General features: G+C 33.3%; 2 protein-coding genes across 6 annotated transcripts in view; both read left to right on the top strand.

The window, feature by feature from the left end:
• MNS1 (meiosis specific nuclear structural 1) overlaps window positions 1–20,905 on the top strand; it is a 433,362-nt gene that overhangs the window by 180,785 nt on the left and 231,672 nt on the right. The window lies entirely within an intron of this gene.
• Window positions 1–20,905, top strand: part of ZNF280D (zinc finger protein 280D) — a 177,042-nt gene that overhangs the window by 104,759 nt on the left and 51,378 nt on the right. For all 5 annotated transcript variants that reach the window (XM_058427947.1, XM_058427948.1, XM_032174646.2 and 2 more), the window contains 6 exons: window positions 2,034–2,099; window positions 2,200–2,339; window positions 9,361–9,478; window positions 12,978–13,148; window positions 13,298–13,407; window positions 19,801–20,024. In XM_058427947.1, the coding sequence (XP_058283930.1) occupies window positions 2,034–2,099; window positions 2,200–2,339; window positions 9,361–9,478; window positions 12,978–13,148; window positions 13,298–13,407; window positions 19,801–20,024 (829 nt within the window). The remainder of the gene's footprint in view (window positions 1–2,033; window positions 2,100–2,199; window positions 2,340–9,360; window positions 9,479–12,977; window positions 13,149–13,297; window positions 13,408–19,800; window positions 20,025–20,905) is intronic.

Below are 20,905 nucleotides of genomic sequence, written 5' to 3'. Positions count from 1 at the left end.
AGCAACTCCTTTTTATATTCATGAAAGAGAATGGCGCTGTCTACAGCCACTGTACTTGGATGATGTAGCATTTAGTACATTTAAATCCTTAAGGATTTTGGGCAGAACAACTTGGTACCTTTGTGGCTTATTAGCTTTGAATTAGATAATTGGGCTTGGCATTGTTATATTAACGTACAGATACTGATGACATTTGTTAAAATGTCCACTCAAAAATGTATGACAGTGCAGAGAAATAATGTACAAATTTCAGGGAGAAAGAGAAAATAGATCCTTTTCCATTTTGTTTACTTGTTTGTTTGAAGCCAGGAGAATTTACCAAAGAATTTTATGTACCCAGTTTACTAGTGTGTGTGTCTGTGTGTGTGTGTTTACTTACCATGGTAGTGCTTAAAAGTGTGATTAAGAGACCAAAATTTTCTGAAAGCCTAGTTCTTGCTTCGCTTACCTCTAAACTTGGATTGGCACCTTTATTCAATTTTATCAGAGAGAGAGTAATTTCAGCAATCGAATTTTCAATACTGTTTCCTGTGGCACATTGGTCACCTCTCATGGAATGCTAAGCGGAGTGCCACTTGGATTATAAAATGAATTAGGCATGATGGCATTGTTGGTGATAGTGGGACATACTATTCTATTAATTATTGTTTTATACTGAAATATTATATTGCAAAATTCAAACTCATTGAAAACATGACAGTTAAGATTCAAGTTGAATTTATACTGATTGTAGATGACTTTTCATGGTATTCAGGTAGAACATTGTACATTAGTTTTAAAATAATTCCATCATGAAGGGGATTGACCCCAATAGAATTTCTTTTCTACAGTGTTAAGGTGAATATTTTAAATGGTTTTATTGTTTTATTTGTAAGCCATAAAATACGTTAACATATGGAACATGAGTTAAATGTTTATATAAAACTGCAGGAAAGGAGGGCAAAAACTTGTGATCCATAGACTACACCCACCAAAAAGTACTACAGCAATAGCTCTTTCATGGTTTGAGTAAATATTTAATCCTGAATTTCCGCGTGAAAACAGTTTCGAGTTCTTGGAGTAGATCTTTCTCTAATAAGACTGCTGTAGTGTTTAATTACAGAGCACTGCATTGACCTTATCAGAAAACAACCATATTTCTGTATGAACCATTATTTTATAGAATTACTTAATGGGATCTGGTTTCTTTCTACGGTGAGGAAGATAAAAGAAATTTTTATGAGATTTGGTGGGTTTTTTTTTTTTTTTTTTTGGTGCTTTTTACCTTTTTCTAACCAGCAATTTTAGGCAAATCCTTATGCTTCCAAACCTTAATTTGATAAGCTAGAAGGTACAGAGTTTACATGCATGCAAGAATGAGGAACTTTAAATTGATCCTCAAAGTCATGGCAGGCTCAGATTGACTTCTGGTGTAGTGGTAAATTTGAAACCTCTTAACTAATAAAATGCTATGATAAACTATTGGTTCACTTTAGTCTGCAATCTCTGATAGTTTTTCTTTTTAAACTCAAAACTAATAGTAGATAATCCAATGAGATTTTCTGTAATGAAACTTCAAGGCTTTTGGAGGAGTGAATGCAGTGCAGAGGTTGGGCAAGGATTTGATTTTGAGTCATAGGAACCTGACTGTATGTAACAGCCCTGTCATCATGCAAAGAAAGATACACATTTAAATTATAGGTTATATATAAATATGTTTTTGGAAAATTTTTATTAATTATGTGATGTTTCTTTGCAAGCGCAACGTTTTGACTCCCATGTAGTCAGATTTGCCATTCCCTCCTGGCTTTTGGATTTTGAGTTACAATGAGAAAGATTGTTCTTAGTCTGTAAAACAAAGGCTAGTTATCTTGTTTCATTTGTTTCTTTAGTAGATAAAGATGCATGTGTTTAAAATGAACTATATTCTTAAATCAGTGATTAGTTATATACTCCTTCCATAAATCTGTTTAAATGTTTTCAATTCATGATTTCTATTATCTTACATATTTCATTCAAACAATGAATTCTAAAATAAATATAATCTTTTATAGATATTTTGAACAGAGTTAACCCCAGCTCATATTCAAGGGGACTAAAGAATGGTGCACTCAGTCGAGGTACAGTATTATTGTACTATTTTAATTTTAAAGTGAAGTATTTTGACAAAATTGATTATGTACAAATAATTCCAATATATTGTGTTACTTTAAAATACAGGTATTACTGCTGCATTCAAGCCTACAAGTCAACACTACACGAATCCAACATCAAATCCAGTGCCTGCCTCACCAATAAATTTTCATCCTGAGTCTAGATCTTCAGATAGTTCTGTTATTGTTCAGCCTTTTTCTAAACCTGTAAGTGTTTCTAAAACTATACAGCCAGCTCAGGGATCCATTGGATGTTGTTTTTTATCAACAGTACCCAGTTAAAATTCTGGACTGTCATAAGTAGTCATCCAGTAGAAGCATAGTTAGCATCAGAAAATGTCACCATGTTTTTGCTAGCTCAAGCAGTACCCCAAGTAATAACTGAAGGAGCTAACTACCCAACCTGTTAATAACAAGCAGTATGCCTAAACAGGTACAGTAATGAAAACTATGCTATCAAAATATGAATAAAATTATAATCAGTAATAAATATTGCATAATGACAAATATTTAAGATTGCAGACAGGGCCAGATATTCTTAATTGGGAAAACAGGCAAGTGACCATCATAGCTTTTTATTCTGAAAACATTCCTTCATAGTTCAGTTAGTTAAAAAAAAACATTTTTTCCTATTACAAAAAACTCCCCCTTTTTTTGTTACAAAAAGTAATAGAAAATGGTGATAGTTAACGTTCATTGAGCTGTTAATATGTATAAGGCTTTGTGCTAAATGCTGTAGGTAAATTCATCTTATTTGGTTCTTAAACATCCCCAGGAAGTAAACACTATTATTATCCTTATTTTTTAGTTGGGGAAACTGAGGCTCATAGAGGTTGAAAGATTTATTCAAGATCCCAAAGCTGGCAGTTGATGGATCTGGGATTTCAATCCAGCCTAACCCATAGTTTATATGTATATGCACACATACATACATATATGTTGTATATAAATGTACAGTTTTTTAGACATGAAAGAATTGCCTTAGTTGAACAGTTCTCGGACTGTAGTTTGCAATCGCCTGGGTTTCCCCAAGACCCTTTCAGAGGTTTGAGGGTCAACAGTGTTGTCATTATACTCAGAGACTGTTCTCCTTTTCCACTGTGTTGGCGTTTGCACTGGTGATGCTAAAGTAATGGTGGGTGCTGGTGCCTTAGTGTGAATCAAGGTAGTGCCGCCACAGTGTACTTGTAGTTTCTGTATTAGTCACCTGCCGTTCACTCACAGTAAACTACATTACTCAACTATTACTCAGTTATACCCAATTTCCCTGATGAAGTATTAAAATGTTATGAGTTTTGTTCACTCTCTACACTTGAATGTGTGTTTTTTAAAATATTCTGTGTGATGACTTGGGTAGTATGCATAAAGTACCTCTGTGTCTGAAGTATGATGGTTGTCTTGAGGAAAAGCATTTGTATGATTGAATTGTGAGGTAAACTACCTGATTTTTTTTTTGTTGTTACATGAAAGAATGACTGACAAACCATGGTGTGTTAGATACTTGTTTCTGTGTGTCAATATTACCACAAACTTACACAGCTTGAAACAACATACACTCTTTATCTCATGGTCTCACAATTTCTGTGGGTCAGGAATCAGGTCATGGCTTAGGTGGGTTTTCTGCTTAAGGATCTCACAAGGCTGCATTCAAGATGTGGTCCCTGAAGTTGCAGTTTCATCTGAAATTCTGTTGGGGAAGTATTTGCTTCCAAGTTCACATGGTTGTCGGTAGCATTCAGTTCCTTAAGGGTTGTTGGACTGAGAATCTCAGTATCTGGTTGGCTTTTGGCTGGCTCCTTGCCAGGTAGGTCTTCCCAATAAGGCTGCTTGCTTCCTCAAAGCTAGCAGGTGAGAGTGAGTCCTTAGCAAGATGCCCTTACAGTCTTAGGTAACATAATCACTTACACAAAAATGATATATATCCTGTCACCTTTGTTGTATTCTATTGGTTAAAAGCAAGTCAGAGGTCCTGCCCACACTCAATGGGAGGGAATTACACAGGACATGAATACCAGGACCTGGGGATTATGGGTAATGACATTTACATGGAGGCCACTTTAGAGTCTGTCTGCCACACACACTTAGTCAATCTTGATTGTTTGGCAAACATTTCCTCAAACCTGTCACTTCAGCAGAAATAATTGATAGTAGTATTTCTTACCAATGGTAAAATTTGAACTTTCAAGCAAAAATTAGAATTTTGGGAAACTCGTTCGCCACCGTGATCTTGGCAGCTTTTGAATACTTTAAGAGTTTTCTGGTGGGTGGTGGTGTTCATAAATAATGATTTTTAAAATATTGTGTAATGAACTGTGTCACCATTTGGAAGACCTGTGTAATTCAGTGAAACCAATATTTTCCACATAACTATTATATATACTACAAAAGTATGCATGGGTAAAACACCCATTTAAAAGCTAAGTTAGACCAATGATTTTAATGGAACGGGTGTTCTGGGATATGGTTTCAGATTTCACACTGCAACAAACCTTTAAGAAAGTACCAGCTGTTCAGTTTTGGTATAGTATCAAAGTAGTATATCCACAGTTAATTAAAACCCTATTAAAACACTCCCTTTTCCAGTTATATATTCCTATGAGGCAGATTTTAATAATATTCCTCAACCAAAACAGCATGTCCTAGTAGACTGAAGGCAGAAGCAGATAAGAGGCTAAAACAATTTTTGATTAAGCTAGATATTTAAGAGCTTTGCAAAGATGTGAAACAATGTCACTTTTCACTAGTTTTTTTTTTTTGCGTTTGCAAGTCATTTTTCATTAAAATGTTATTTATGTTAATCTGTAATGAGTTTATTTTAAAATGAATAAATAAATATTATAAAATATTCTGTGTTTTAATTTCTAATATGGAAAATATTGATAGATATAACCAATGTAAACAAAAAGTCTTTTTGGGTTCAACAATTTTAAAGTGCCTAAGATGATTCTGAAGCCAAAGAGTTAGGGCACCACTGTCTCAGAAAAATAGTAGTAAATTTTCCTAAAAATGTATATTGTTTAAATAATAAGAACAATAAGGGAGACTGCTGAGTCTCTATCTTGAATCATCTAAGGCTCCACAGGCTATTTCTAATGTTTTAAAAAATGTAATAGACGGCTGGGCAGAGTGGCTCACGGCTGTAGTCCCAGCACTTTGGGAGGCCGAGGCAAGCGGATCACCTGAGGTCAGGGGTTTAAGACCAGCCTGGCCAACAGGGCAAAACCCCGTCTCTACTAACAATACAAAAGTTAGCTGGGCGTGGTGGTGGGCACCTGTAATCCCAGCTACTTGGGAGGCTGAGGCAGGAGAATCACTTGAACCTGGGAGGCGGAGGTTGCAGTGAGCTAAGATCCTGCCACTGCACTCCAGCCTCGGTGACAGAGTGAGACTCCATCTCAAAAAAAAAAAAAAAAAAGTAATAGGTGTTCCTGAAGGTATAGCTGGAAAGGTACCCAGAATGTAAAAATTCTTTGCTATTAGTTGGAATCAAATTAACTCAGTGGTTTCTTTTATGCTTGTTATAAGCTGTTTGGCATTTGAGGAAAAAAAATAGAGAAAACATTATTTAATAGTTCGTTAGGTAAAAATCTTTCCAACATTTGACCAAGGATGGGGAAAAAAAAATAAAAGCAAGAGTTTGTACGTTTGGTGTTATAAGAGTTAGGAATTAGATTCTTTTCTGACTCAGAATGTTTTGGTCATAGTTTTTAAATCAAAGCACCTCAGTTGATGGTTCCCAGTACTTGGGTTCTTTTAAAAAATGAGAGGTTTTGACAGTTGGTCTGGGTGGAACCCAGAAATGATAGCTTCTTAAAAACTCTTCAAGTGTGATTCTACTGTGAAGTCAAAGTTAAGAATGACAGAGGAGTATTCTCGAATGAGTTGAGAGTCCTGTTTAAGTGACTTTTCTCTGAATTTTGGAAGTCATTTTAATAAATTATAATTAGTAGTTTTTTATTTCATGTCATATTTTGTGTGTGTGTTTTTACTTTTTCATGGAATGTCGTATCTCAACATCGCTTTCAGGTTGGCAGGGATGGGATATATTATTATTACCCAGAAAGCCAATGTGATATAGCTTAAGTGCATGGGCTTCGTAATCAGTCAGACCTGGATTCTATTTCCAGCTCCGTCAGCAACAAGTGGGGCTGTACTGGGAGCCTTAGTCGACCTCACCTAACCTTAGTTTACCTATTTATAAAATGGGGAATAATATTAGGTCTTTATTAGTATTATTGTGATAGCTGTTTGATATGATACATGTACCATGAAGAGCAAGTACATTTAAAACAAACAATTGTGATTATTATTTCAGTTTGAAAGGTGAGTAACTTGAAACTCAGAAGTAACTTTTCCATTTTTTCACAAATATTTGGAGAAAATGTTTACTTTGAAGTAAGATTATGTTTTATTACTGTTAAATCATAGGGCTTTATAAAAAGAAAATCCTGCATGTTGAGGCCCAAATGCCTACATCTGCCTATTAGGCCTCAAATTCTAGGATTAGTTTGAGTTACATCAATAGCTTGTTTCTGTAACTTCTTAACAAGCCCGTGTCAATAGAAAAGTTGGTAATAAAGCAAAATTCTTAAAACTTGAATATTCCTTAATTTATAATAATAAAACTTTTATGTTTCTCTTATGAAGTAATATGTATTTGGGGACAGAGTTTAGAAAAGTGAGAAGAGTTTATCAGGACCCTATAGTATATGAAAATACATATTTCTCTTTTTTCACTGAACATTCTACTTGGAACATTTCCTAAAAAAAGCATGGTGGCGTGCACCTGTAGTCCTGGCTACTCGGGAGGCTGAGGCAGAATTGCTTGAACCCAGGAGGTGGAGGCTGCAGTGAGCCGAGATCATGCCACTGCACTCCAGCCTGGCGACAGAGTGAGACTCCGCCTCAAAAAAAAAAAAAAAAAGTTAATTTTTGCACAATAGTTTATCAGTTTAATCATTTCTCCATTGTTAGACATACAGGTTATAATTGTTTTTCTGTTATAACTAATTTTCCCTTAAACATTTTTATTTCATTACCATAAATTCTTAAAAATGGAATAATTAGATGAAAGGGGGTGAACCGGCTGGGCACAGTGGCTCACGCCTGTAATCCCAGCACTTTGGGAGGCCAAGGCAGGTGGATCACCTGAGGTCAGAAGTTCAAGACCAGCCTGACCAATATGATGAAACCCTGTCTCTACTAAAAATATGAAAATTAGCTGGGTGTGGTGGCATGAGCCTGTAGTCCCAGCTACTCAGGAGGCTGAGACAGGAGAATCAGTTGAACCCAGGAGGCAGAGGTTGCAGTGAGCAGAGATCAGGCCATTGCACTCCAGCCTGGGCAACAAAAGTGAAACTCCATTTCACACACACACACAAACAGGAAGTGAACCTTTTAATGCCTTCACTAACTACTGCCAAAGCTTTTATGCAGAAAAATTATGCTAAAATATAAGCTCTACTTTGCCAATAATGAATGTTATCATTGCTTTTTAATCCAAACTAATATTAGACACAGAAAAAATACTACAAACAGTTCCCATATACCCCTTACCCAGTTTCCCTTTATGTTAACATCTTATCACAACTGGGTAATTAACATTAACCCAACTGTAGACCTTACTGGAATTTCATCAGTTTTCCCATTAATGTTCTTTTTCCTGCCCAGTATCCTATTCAGGATCCTACCTTGCAGTTATTTCTTTTCAATCTCCTCGTATTTTCTAGTTATTCATTCTTTCTTTGTCTTCCATGAACTTAACACTTTTAAGAGTAGTGGCTAATTAATTTATTTTGTAGTAGATATTATGGTAACATGCCAATTCATTAGTTAAATGTTGCTGTTGTTTTTATTTGCATTTCTTTGGCTAGTAATTTGGAAAAAAGGTATTTCGTATGTGTTGTTCATTAGTGTTTGACTTCTGAATTCTCTCAGTTTATGTCCTTTGCCCGTATTTTTCCTAAAGTGATAGTCATTTTTCCTTTAATTTTTAATCATTGTTAATCCGCTTGTTATATATTATGACATGTAGAATGGCCCAAAAGTCACTCTGAGAGCTTACTGTCCACAATTAGTGTCTTTTAGAAGTATTAATAGTATTGGAGTATACTTGTGTGTGTGTGTGTGTATGTGTCATTATATTTAATGTATAATAATGTTGGAGTGTATGTCCCTAAATTATATTGACCATATTTTTCATAATTATGTACACCATATATGTATGCTCATATGTATTATAACTTTATACTGCTTTATACTTGACCCCATTATCATTCATCTCATACTTTTCACTCCTCTCTTCTTAAGATCTTCTTTTTAGTTTGGACCACCCTTTCTCCTGATAGAAGGGCTAAAACTTCCTTTGAGTCCGGATGCCTCCAGGAGCAGGACAGCTGGCCCCAATTATTCCTATAAACAACTTCTGTTCTAAACCCTGTCTGCCTGGCATTCTTATTTGTTCACTCTACTGACCAGTTTGCTTTCATATTTGCCTGATAAGACGGAAGATTCCTGGCCTAGCATGGCTTTCTATGGGATGATGGAAAGTGTGTGGGGCCCATTTTTTTTTCTTTCTGACGCATAGCTTATACATTTCTCCAATAAAGATGATTTCAAAATTCATATTATGTGATATATTCATCCTTAACACTGATGCACAATACTGCAGATTGATTCCATTTGTTTGCCCTGATATCTCAGATGTGAGGTTTTTAGAGGCATAGAAGCTTTTAATTTTTTTGATCATGTAAATATGGTTTTTATTTTTCTCCTTGCTTTTGCCCAAAGATTTTGCTAAGTTCTATTATTTGGCCTTTAATGGGGATACTGAATCTTTAGAAGTCATCTAAAGTGTATCAATCTTATTGATATATAAGTTGATTTATGTTTCTTTTACCTTGAGGAAGTTGGACTAAGAATATGCCCCCCATTTTAGTTTTCTAGTCAGCAGTAAACCAGCTCTAAGTAATAGCTTGCTTTCAGTTTCAGTAGATGATAATTTTGGCAAAGTAGCAATTATCTTTGTGTTTTTAACTTATTAATAATTGAGTCATCAAAGGGTTTCCTTAGAATATTGGGCATACAATTAAGTTTACTTTTATAAATGTCTATGAAATAAAATTCTTATATAATTATATAAAATTACATAATATATAATATATAATTATATTGAAATAATTATCACTGTTGAATAAATGTATTATTTTTCCTTTGAACTATTTAACAGGGTTATATAACAAACTCATCACGAGTTGTGTCTAATAAGTCATCAGAGTTACTATTTGACTTGACCCAGGATACAGGATTATCACATTACCAAGGGGGACCAACACTTTCTATGGCAGGTTGGTTTTAGTATTTTTTTCGTAAAGATTATAGAAAGAAACTTGATGAATATGCATATGAGATTGACTTCCTGTTTTGAAGCCCCTACCCTTGTGTGAAGTTTTTCATATATTATAAGGTGGAACGTCACCAGTAGTTCTTGAATACCTTTCGTGGGTAATTTTCTGTAAAATCCTGTTTAATGACAGAATATTTTATTTCTTCCTATTAAGTAAGCTAACCAACTTTGAACTCATTCTCACTTGGAGCTAACCATAGCTGAGAAATATTAAAATAATTTCTGTGAGTTAGAGAACTTCTCAGGTAGCCTAAATACTCTGTTTAAAAAAGTATTAATTAGTTTCTATGGACACTAGTGTGAAAAATATATGGTTATAGTTGATTTCTTAATTAGTTTAATGTCTTTCTATTCTAATTGTTTCAGCGTGATAGTTCAATATGATTATAAAGTGCTATTATAAACTGCCAACAATAAATAGTGATTTGTACATAGTAAGTACTCATTAAATGTACATTGAAGGATTAGTGAACTTTCCCTGTTGAGGAACATTTAAAGTTCTTTGATTGTATACTATAACAAAGTTCTTCATTGATCTAAAATAAATTAGTGTACTATAAAATAATTTTATCTAATTGAAAATTCCCTGTAATCAAGGCAGTTACTCTTGTATATTAGCAATTTGTATCTATTCAAATATTTGACTAAACAGGCATATACATGATTTTTTGGAATTTTTAGATTTACTAACAAATCAGTGCAGAGAATTTACCAAACCCTCTCCCAGTTTTTTTTAATAGTAATACTAACTTTTAGTTATAAACTTAAACTTTTTCCATTTTTTAATACTTGATTTGATGTTCACCTCTCTGGGTGTCACATATTTAGTAACAATCTGGTTTGTGAAATAGGTAAGAACCGAAAGAAACAGGGAGAAAAAAATAGTTGTCTTAAGTCTGGTTTCATAAAGCATGTAGACTTTATTCATAGAAAAAGTCTAAATTCTTGAAACTTCTTGGGAATAAAGAGAAATAATGACTCCTATTCTTTCTGTAAGTGTTCTACTTCAGTGAGTGGGACTTTAGCCTGAGCAGTAAGGGGGATGATTTGATCCTCTATTCTTAAGATTTTTGTAGTCTCTATTAAGTTACCTAACCACTTTGGTTTTCTCATATTGTTAAAAGGGAGATTTTAATTTTTCTTGTAGAATGCATTCATTTTTCACATCTGGAACCATTCGTTTGGACATGTAACTTTAATTCTTGCTCTACTTAGGGATTTTTTATGCCCAAATCCAAGTGAAATGTGAGAATACATTATAAGCTTTAAAAGGCTTGACAACACAGTTATTCTGAATGATAATTATGAATGATATGTGCCACATGTTCAGTAACATGATTAACAGACTGCCATCTAGGGAGATTATGGGGGTTTGGAGAAGACTGGATTTGAGCTAAATCTTGAATGAGAATAGGATTTTTACCAGCAGAGAGAGAGCTGTTGAGGGTAGGGAGCAGCACAAGCCAAACACAACAGAGAAATAAGTTAAAGCATCAATATTTAAAACAAATACAGTGATTTTATTTAATCTTGAGATTTCTTGTTTTCAAAATTCTTAAAGCAGTCTGTTTCTACTCTCCAGCCTCCTATATAATCAGATGCTTAATTCAGAATTCCAGCATTCATTGGTTTTTCAGGTAACTTAAACATCTCACAAGAATGTGAATGTGATTATACAGAATTTTTGCCATGTACCTACAGTATATCTATCAGTAATCGAGTATTTTGAAGATGGAAAAAAATCATTTTTATGTTATCTGAAAAGGATAAAACAGAGAAGCCAAGTAGTATAATACTCGTATTTTGCTGTAATGTTTGCCCTTATTAAAAAGCTGACAGGTTAATCTATTATTATATTTCTCCCCTCTGAGGTAAGTTAAATATAAAGTATTTTGTTAGTAATGATAATATCTGTAATTTATTACCGAGTGCTTTCTGTGTACCAGGTGTTTTGTTGGGTGCCTTAAGTACATTGTCTTATCCTTAAAGCAGCTCTGTAAACTTATAACTTATTTTATAAAAAAGGAAACTGAGGCTTAGGCAAATTAAGCTAAGAATACATAACTAGAGACTGACAAGGTGTGGATTTGAACTTGTCTGACTTAAAAACCTGGAATACTTCTAATATAGTTACCTTACCATTTCTACTTTTAATGTACAATTGTGAGGATTAAAATATGATGTACAGTTTTAGAATCTCTTTTACAAAGTACAGTTGTATGTTATTTTCAAAAAAAGACTTTTCCGAGCCTTTTTATAGCCTGGATATCCTCATTTCTCTTGCAAATGCATTAAATAAAACTAAAATCCTTTAGCCTTAACAAAATGGTTTTCAAATGGGAAAGTATTTTTAGGAATGAAATCCTTATATAAAATTTTATGCAAAATTTAAATAAATAAAGCAAAAAAGAGTTTGTTTCTTAGACATGCTCAATATATTCTCTAAAACAAACCCATTAATTACTGGGGAACATAGTGTGAAAATCATTATACTGCCATTATGTGTCCTTTCTTTTTTTTTTTTTTTTTTGAGACAGAGTCTTGCTCTGTCGCCCAGGCTGGAGTGCGGTGGCGCGATCTCGGCTCACTGCAAGCTCCGCCCCCTGGGGTTCACGCCATTCTCCTGCCTCAGCCTCCCGAGTAGCTGGGACTACAGGCGCCCGCCACCACGCCTGGCTAATTTTTTGTATTTTTAGTAGAGACGGGGTTTCACTGTGTTAGCCAAGATGGTCTCGATCTCCTGACCTCGTGATCTGCCCGCCTCAGCCTCCCAAAGTGCTGGGATTACAGGCGTGAGCCACTGTACCTGGCCTATGTGTTCTTTTATATAAATGAATGAAGTATTATCATTCAAGATTAGTTATTTCCACTTTGTACGTAGCGATAAATGGGTAATACCACTCAAAGCCATGAGTAGACCACTCTTACCCACTCTTCAGTTTGTTAGGTAGGAAAGAACTAAATTTCCATTAGACATTTTAAGTTGCTAAATTAAAAAAAGCATCTTAAGAGTATCTCTAAATTTTTGAAACAGGTAATTTTTTTTTTACAAACTGTAGTGTACTCAATGCACTTAAGCATCTAAAGATAATTCATTTGTCAGAACTTATTCATAGTATACTTTTTTTTTTTTGCTTGGAATATTGGTCTGGCTCCCTTTATGATAGCTATTTATATATTTCTTTATTTGAAGCCATATTTAGAATTTTCTTTCATAGAGGGATTATTTTTTAAATTATTTAAATATCTGTAGTCCATGATAAATATATGTGCAATTTCTTTACACCCTTGAGTTTGGATCATATCAAGTTTTATCATTATTGTCATGATATGATAATTCAATTATATTACCTTGAATTTAGCTCCAAAGTATTTTTACTCAGATGTAAATAATATTCTAATTTTTAAAAATATTTTTCTCACTATTTAAATTATTGTAGGTATGAGTGAAAGTTCATTTTTATCAAAACGTCCTTCTACTTCCGAAATAAATAATGTTAATCCAAAGAAGCCTAAGCCCAGCGAAAGTGTTTCTGGAGCAAATTCCTCAGCTGTATTACCTTCAGTTAAATCTCCTTCAGTGACTTCTTCCCAGGCTATGCTAGCAAAAGGTAAATATGAAATCTGGTACATAAAAAAAAGTTACAGTGTTTACACATACATTTTTGAAGTGGCTATAAATTTTAAAAGTATTATTAGTGGTTATTTAAGGTTAAAAAATGATGAATTTTGAGTCATAAATGTTCTGAATTTATTTTAGGTGCAAATACCTCATCAAATCAATCTAAAAATGGAACACCTTTTCCAAGAGCTTGTCCAAAGTGCAACATCCATTTCAATCTTTTGGATCCTTTGAAAAATCACATGAAGGTAAAACTCTTTCAAAATTTAATTTGTTAAAAGTTTGCACATTTCTAAAAATACTGATGATTACAGTAATTAATGATTTGTCCAGAAATAATCTCATTGGTTTTTCCATTTAATTTAAATAAAAATTTACATTCATAATGATTATATAGATTCTCAAATTCCTTCTAAATCCTCAAATTTTAAAACTTAAATTTGTATATATTATAATGTATGCTTATTGTATTTTAATTTTAAATAAAAATAATGTATTAATCTGATTATTTTATTTATTAGGTCATACTCTTCAAACTTCTTATAAAACAGGCATTTTATTATGTATTTACTTTTGCATATAACTTAAAAATTCTGTTACCTTATTTTTGTGTCCATGTTAACATGTACATGTCACATTACACAGTGAAAATCTGAGTTTTACATTTTAATTTTTAACACTCAGGTATAAACTCCAAATGTTGAAGCATTTAATATGAAATAATTGTTTTAACTCAGTCCAGAATATCGTTCATATAATTGTGTAAATTAATTTGAGCTTTTTTTCTGCTCACCACAATCTCCGCCTTCCGGGTTCACGCCATTCTCCTGCCTCAGCCTCCCAAGTAGCTGGGACTACAGGCGCCCGCCACCACGCCCGGCTAATTTTTTATTTTTAGGACAGACAGGGTTTCATCGTGTTATCCAGGAAGGCGTTGATCTCCTGACCTCGTGATCCGCCTGCCTCGGCCTCCCAAAGTGCTGGGGTTACAGAATTTGAGCTTTTATTGGTATAAGAAGCCCCTCAATTTAGGTTTTAAGAAATGTTCAAAGTACTAATGAAGTATGAGATTTAGGTAAAACTTATTTTAGTAGATATTATAGTATCCTGCTGTGTTTGTGTAGAGATGGTCTGTACTCCCCTTGCATGCCCAGTATAAATGACAGGACGGGAGAAAAGAGATCAGAAAAAAGGCAGTGTAGATTATATAAGGAAAAGAAGGAAGGAGAGGGGTGCAATGGCAAAGAAGTAACTTAGGAAAAGTTTTTGCCGTTTCAGAGATCGACACATTTTTATTGAAATTCAGCATTTTACAAAAAAGGTAGAAAAAAATAAGAGAACTTAAAAAAATTATAAATACAGTCTTTTATTCATGTACAGAGCCATATTTGGTCTGTCCTGACTCTCAGAGTATTGCCCTGGATAACTGCACGTTGTGCTTTGGTCTTATAGGAGAATTATCCTGCAGAAGTACTTTCAGTTTTCCTCTTCTATGTAATGTTTTGATGAGAATTCTGATGTTTTTTGTGTTTTGCGTTATAGATGAAGAAAACAAAGGCTATGTTCTTTATCTGTTTAATTTGTTAAGCAGGTAACAATACAGTCACATGATTCAAAATTAAAAAGCCTACAATGATATATATGTGAAGAATCTTACCTCTGTGTCTTTTTTACCTGGTTCCTAGTATGACTCAAAGAAAATAATTTTTTATTAGTTTGTTTTGAATCCTCCCTGGGTTTCTTTCTGGATGTACAAGTAAACATGAGTGTTCTTATTTTCTATTTTGTACAGAAATTGTGGCATGTTATATATGTCTCTGCATCTGGAGAGAATGGCAACATTCTCCAAAATGTGGCTTTTATGTGTTACTTCATGGTTTGTAATTATGGTAGAAACAACCAGAACTTCATAGAATTTTCATATTAATATAATAGAACACTATGACAATTTAAATAAGGAAAGTATCTCTGTCATTGTAAGAAATTGTATTTCTTACAACTGAACTAAGTTGAAGATAATATGAACAGTATATGTGTTTATATCATAAGGAAATCTTGAAAGAATAGTCTCCAAATCTAGGAAGGGAAAGTTTAAATCTATGGGGACTTTTTATTTTCTAGTTGATATATTTTTATGTATCAGCTAAAGTTTTAATATTATAATAACTTTCATTTTGAAAAGAATGTGATTTTTACATTATTTGTGAATGATTTTTTGCCAACTAGCATATAATGTTTTCTTTCAATGGAAAAATGTTTAAAATATCAAATATTCTACAATAATTAGAAAAAAATATCTGAGGCCATGTGTCAGACACAGTACTAAGCTTTAAATACATTATTTCATTAATCCTTAGAAAATTATTTGAGATTTTTTCTCATTGTTGTATAACCAATTAACTGGCGTAACTAGCTTTCAAAACTCAGTTTCTTTAATGGTAAAGCCCAAGCTTTCACAAATACTTTTTTTTGTAAAGTATAGGGGGTATATAATATTATGTGGAAGCTTGAAAATAGGTATATTATTTCTCCTTTGGGGTATGGAATTTGATATTTATCAACCAAATATAGCCTATTAATTATATTTATATTTCTGTGTCTTCGCTTCCATTTAGTCCACTTGATCTGTTCTGGATTGGGAAACACCACATTTCAATTCATAGCTTTCATTACCAGTATTTTCTTTCATATATTGCAATTTTGTTTCAAAGTTGTTGCTGTTGTTTGTGATATAGAAGAATCTAGCTTTTGTAACTATATTGTGAGGCCGGGAGTCATGGCTCACACCTGTAATCCCAGCACTTTGGGAGGCCGAGGCCAGCAGATCACCTGAGGTTGGGAGTTTGAGACCAGCCTGGCCAACATGGTGAAACCCCATCTCTACTAAAAATACAAAAACTTAGCCAGGCATGGTGACACACGCCTGTAGTCCCAGCTACTTGGGAGGCTGAGGCGAGAGAATCACTTGAACCTGGGAGGCGGAGGTTGCAGTCAGCCGAGACGGCACCACTGCACTCCAGCCTAGGTGACAGAGTGAGATTGTCTCAAAAATAAAATAAAATAAAATAACTGTGTTGTGAATGTATCCTTTAGCATTTTAATAAAATATCGTTTTCTTGGTTTTAATGGTTAGTGCTTTTTAGCCCAAGTTCTACTTTGATGTTAGACTCACAACCCTTGTTATGGTTTCCATTTACCTGGTGTATTCTTTGTTTATTCTTTTATTTTCAACTCTTCTGAATTACTTTGTTTTAGGTGTGCCTTTTGCTTTTAGCAAAGTTGATTTTTCTTTTGTGATCCTATATGAAAATCTCTTCTTTTAATAGTGGGTTTAGATTTACCAATATGATAGATTTATTTGGTCTTAGTTCTGTTAAAATTTTTCATTAATCCTTTCTTTCTCTCTTTTTTAAAAGCCTTTGACAATGTGGTTGCTTTATGTGTGTGTAGCTTGGGTTTCTAAGAGAGTTGTAGTTTTGTTCTCCTGATTATGTTTCTAATTTTAATGTGTAACTCCACTAGTCTTCTATTCCTTTAGCAATTCTCTACTGTTCTTTTCTATGAGGAAGGATTAAAGTAGCATGAAACTTCCTGTTTTTAAGCCACCCATCTTTCCCTTCCTTTTTGCTGCTTGATTTTAGTCAATATTGTCTGAGTGTTTGTTTACCTTTGCTGTTAAAATGTCTATACCTATATTACTTTATTTGGTGGCTCTGATACTCTTTTATGAACTGTGAGGCAATCTATGAACTCTTGACCTTGTACTCTGTCCTTTTATCCTCTCCCAATTTTTATTTGTTCATTGTATTATTTTTCCATTGTCAGGTCATATGACATTACATTTGTGTTTGTTTTGTTTTTTTTTTTTACCTTATGTCATATTTGTTTTGATCTTTTTGTACAGTCAATATACCCAGTGTTCATCATCAGTGTTTTCGTCATGGTTTATTTGGTTTTCTGTTTGGCTGAAGTTCATTCTGTAGTAATTTCATTTAGGAGGAGTCTGAAAACATCTTTCTGTGAGGTCGTTCATGTTCAAAGCAATTTGACTGTAGTCCATTCTGGAAAGACAGTTTGATCTAATATAAAGTAAATTGAATCCCGCTATCAGGATTTTGTTGGTGTAGCTCCTGTTTTCTAGTATTCAGTGTTGCTGTTGAGGAATCTGGGACAAGCTGAATTATTTTGCCTTTTATAAGTGTTTGATCTTTTTGTTTGGCTGTCTATAGCTTTTTGGTTGTCTACATTCTTAATGTTTTGAAGACTGATAATTTTATAATGATATAACTTGGTGTTGGGAATTTTGGGTGAGTCCTCTCTGGCATACACCTTGTTCTTTCAACCTGTATATTTAGATTTAGCACAGTTTATTTGAATTGTATTTTTAAATATTTATTCCCATACAATTTCACCTCCAGTATGAATTGTTTTATCTTCTTTCCCTGGCATATGTCTTTTTTTTCTAATCCTTAATTTTTTTAAATGGACTTTTCTCCTACTAATATGTTTCCGTTATTTTATTTGCAATGTCTACTCGCCACTGTATTCCTTCCTAATTTGTCTCCATGTCTCTGATTTTATTTTTTTCCTATACTTTCACCCTTAATTTTGCCACTCTTTTTTTTTCTCCTTCTAAATATCTTGTTGTTTTGGCATCTTTTCTTGCTTTGTGGTCTTCCAAATAGAGACAATTGCTTCATTATGTTTTTAAAATTTGTGGCTACTGTTTTCATCTGCATCTGCTCCATGGCAGCATATTTCTGATGTTTTTGTTAGAATTTTACATTTTTCTGTTATTTGCTTTCTTTTATTACATGGTATTTTTGTTTAGATGTGAGTGCCTATCATGTTTAACAGGTTGGATTTTCTTGGGCCAGCTGTTTTATACAAGTTCCTTTTAGGAGGAAGCATAGGTTGCCAGGATAGTCTCACAGCTTGCTAGCTGGTTTAAACAGCTTTTTGCTGGGCAGAAGCCTTCCTGCAATTGTGACTTGTGTGTCTGATTCTTTATGTAGCACTGCCTTTCTGTTTCTCTGTACTGAATCAGGTATGGGGTACTCCTGCTGCCATCCTTCTTGCCTCAGCTTCTGCACCTATTTTTGCAAACAGAGGATATACCCTTGTGATTCAGAATATGTGTTTCACCTTTAAGATGTATATTTTTACTGACCCTTTAAGATCTGTTACCACTGGGTCCCCTTTACTTCTCTGGTGTACTTCTAGCTAAATGCCATCTGCCTGATGTTGGCTGCTTTGAATAGTGCTTTCGTATATTATGGAGTCTGTGGATTTTATCTGACACTCAGTTTCAATGATAAACCAATTTGTAGAATTTGGTTGTGTAGCTTTTGGATGACTCTCAGGAGGAAAAGAGGAAAATGTTGACTGATGTTGGATGTTCACGTGAGAAGGCCTATTTAACTGTAAAAATAGGATCTCACCTCCTTTGCTCTGAAAAACCCACCTAAATTTTTAGGGCACTAACAAAGCAACAGAACGTGGTCTGTGTACTGGGAGGAGTAAAGATAAGAATGATAGATGCATGGTGCCTGATATTTGTCAAACTATAGTATGTGGCATTAAAGTACATATTTAATATTTGCAGAATGTTTAACCCACAAAAATAAGGGATAAATGAGGAGTTACAGTGAAGATCTATTAATAAAACTAAAAGGTACCAGGGCTGAATAAAAGATGACCAGTTGATATTGTACCATAGCTCAGCTATGCCCCTCCGTAGCTTACTCTATCCTCCTATAAAACCTTAAATCTAAGCTTGGTTCTCATCTCTTAAGGTGCTTATCTGTTTTTTGGATAAGCAAGGATACTTCGCTGTTCTCAATGACTAAATCCTTCACCCTAATTCACTATACGTTGTTGTCCATTTTTGGTTGTCAATGGTTTATTATTCAGCTGTTTTACAGAGATATGCAACATTGTTTAAAAGGTACTCTGTGAACAAAGTTTATATGTTTATTTTAAAAATCTGATCTTATCCTACTTTTCTGTTAAAAAAATAGAAAAACAGCAAGTAATTTATCATCTATTATGGGTATCATAATTTATAGGTGTTTTAGGGTAATCTTTAATGTTCATAGACTAACTTTGCAATGTAATTTGATAATTTTACATTTGGGACAGAAGATTATGCACATTTCTAATTAAGGACACTATTCTATATTATATAATTTTTGTATATTTTAATTTTACCTCAACCAGGCTTTATGAAATTTTGTGTATCACTTGATAATTAAATATATACATCAAGGCATATAAACATTTCCTTTCTATACATCTTGACATGGGCATGAGATGAATGATTTTTGGTTAAGGAACAAATTATTATTAAATATTTACATCTAAAAAGGCAAATTGCAAGGGTAAAGCTGTTAGAGCTATGGCCATGTCTTGGTTTTAGGTTTTCTCAAATCATTTTGAATTTTTACATTAAGATAATAGGTGTTTATTATTTGAATTTTTAGACTATATGCACCACAAATTTTTGGTGACTATTTTTCTAGATATGTTACAAGCATAGTTTTAATGGTCTGGCCTTAGGTGTAAACACACAATCACTTTTTGGTATGTGTTTTTTTTAAAGAATAAGTAAGGCTTGTATTTTTTTTTTTTTTCTCTTTCAGTATTGTTGTCCAGACATGATAAATAACTTTTTGGGACTGGCTAATGCAGAATTTTCAAGTACAGTAAATAAAAACACAACTATTGATTCAGAGAAAGGAAAATTGATCATGTTAGTTAATGACTTTTATTATGGAAAACATGAAGGAGATGTCCAGGAAGAACAGAAGACTCACACAACCTTTAAATGCTTCAGTTGCTTGAAAATTCTAAAAAATAACATTAGGTATGTAAATACTTGTTTTTATTTCTATTGAAAATTGAAATGCTGCAAATAAAAATGTTATACCTTTATTTTGTGTTTTCTATGCCATTCTAGGTAAGTTATTTTAACACTTTGTACTGAGAATAAAGGCAGATTCTCTTGTTGAAAAACTTCTGTCCTTTCTTGTGTTGTGGAGTTTGACTCTTGGATCCAGTTAGTTATATTTCTTTGACATAGCTTAAGAAAGGACTGTTTATTTTAACTTAAGACAAAATGAACTTCTTTTTTCTGCTTTAGTAGTGATTTTTGAATTTTTATTAGACATTTTTAATTTTCTAGTTGCCTTTGAATTTTATATTTCTTCACATTACGTGAAGAACCACTTTATGTTTGTTCAGGTTGAGCTCCTCCATACTAATCTATGTAATGCTCAAATTTTTCAATTTATATTTATAGTTTTTAGAACATTCATCTTGCAGGAAAAGTTATCAGTTTTAGAGATATTATCAGTTCTAGGAAACATGTCTGTTTTGATTTTAAAATTAGCACCTTTAGAAATTTGGGGATTTAATTCCCAGTGGAATATATGAATGCTTTAAATATTAGAAATTTGTACTTCATAATTGTTCAGTTGTAATCTTTGAAACTATTCTATATAAATTAGTAACAAAAGTAATAAGAAATTGAGTGATATTATTTGTTGATTATGTAGCCTGATATTTATATTAGATAAGGTTTTTTCCCATCACTTTACTATAAAAATTTTCAAATATTAAGCAAAGTTTTGAAAATTTCACATTGGACCCTTGTACACTTAACCACCTTGATTCTACCATTAACATTTTACTGTACTTGCTTTATTATGTATCTCTTCTTCCTTCTTAGAACTATCTGATTTTTTG

The sequence above is a fragment of the Hylobates moloch genome, unplaced genomic scaffold, assembly GCF_009828535.3.
Source record: "Hylobates moloch isolate HMO894 unplaced genomic scaffold, HMol_V3 SCAFFOLD_14, whole genome shotgun sequence".
Taxonomy (NCBI): domain Eukaryota; kingdom Metazoa; phylum Chordata; class Mammalia; order Primates; family Hylobatidae; genus Hylobates; species Hylobates moloch.
Note: the sequence above shows the minus strand (reverse complement) of the source record. Positions and strands in the feature narration are given on the sequence as shown.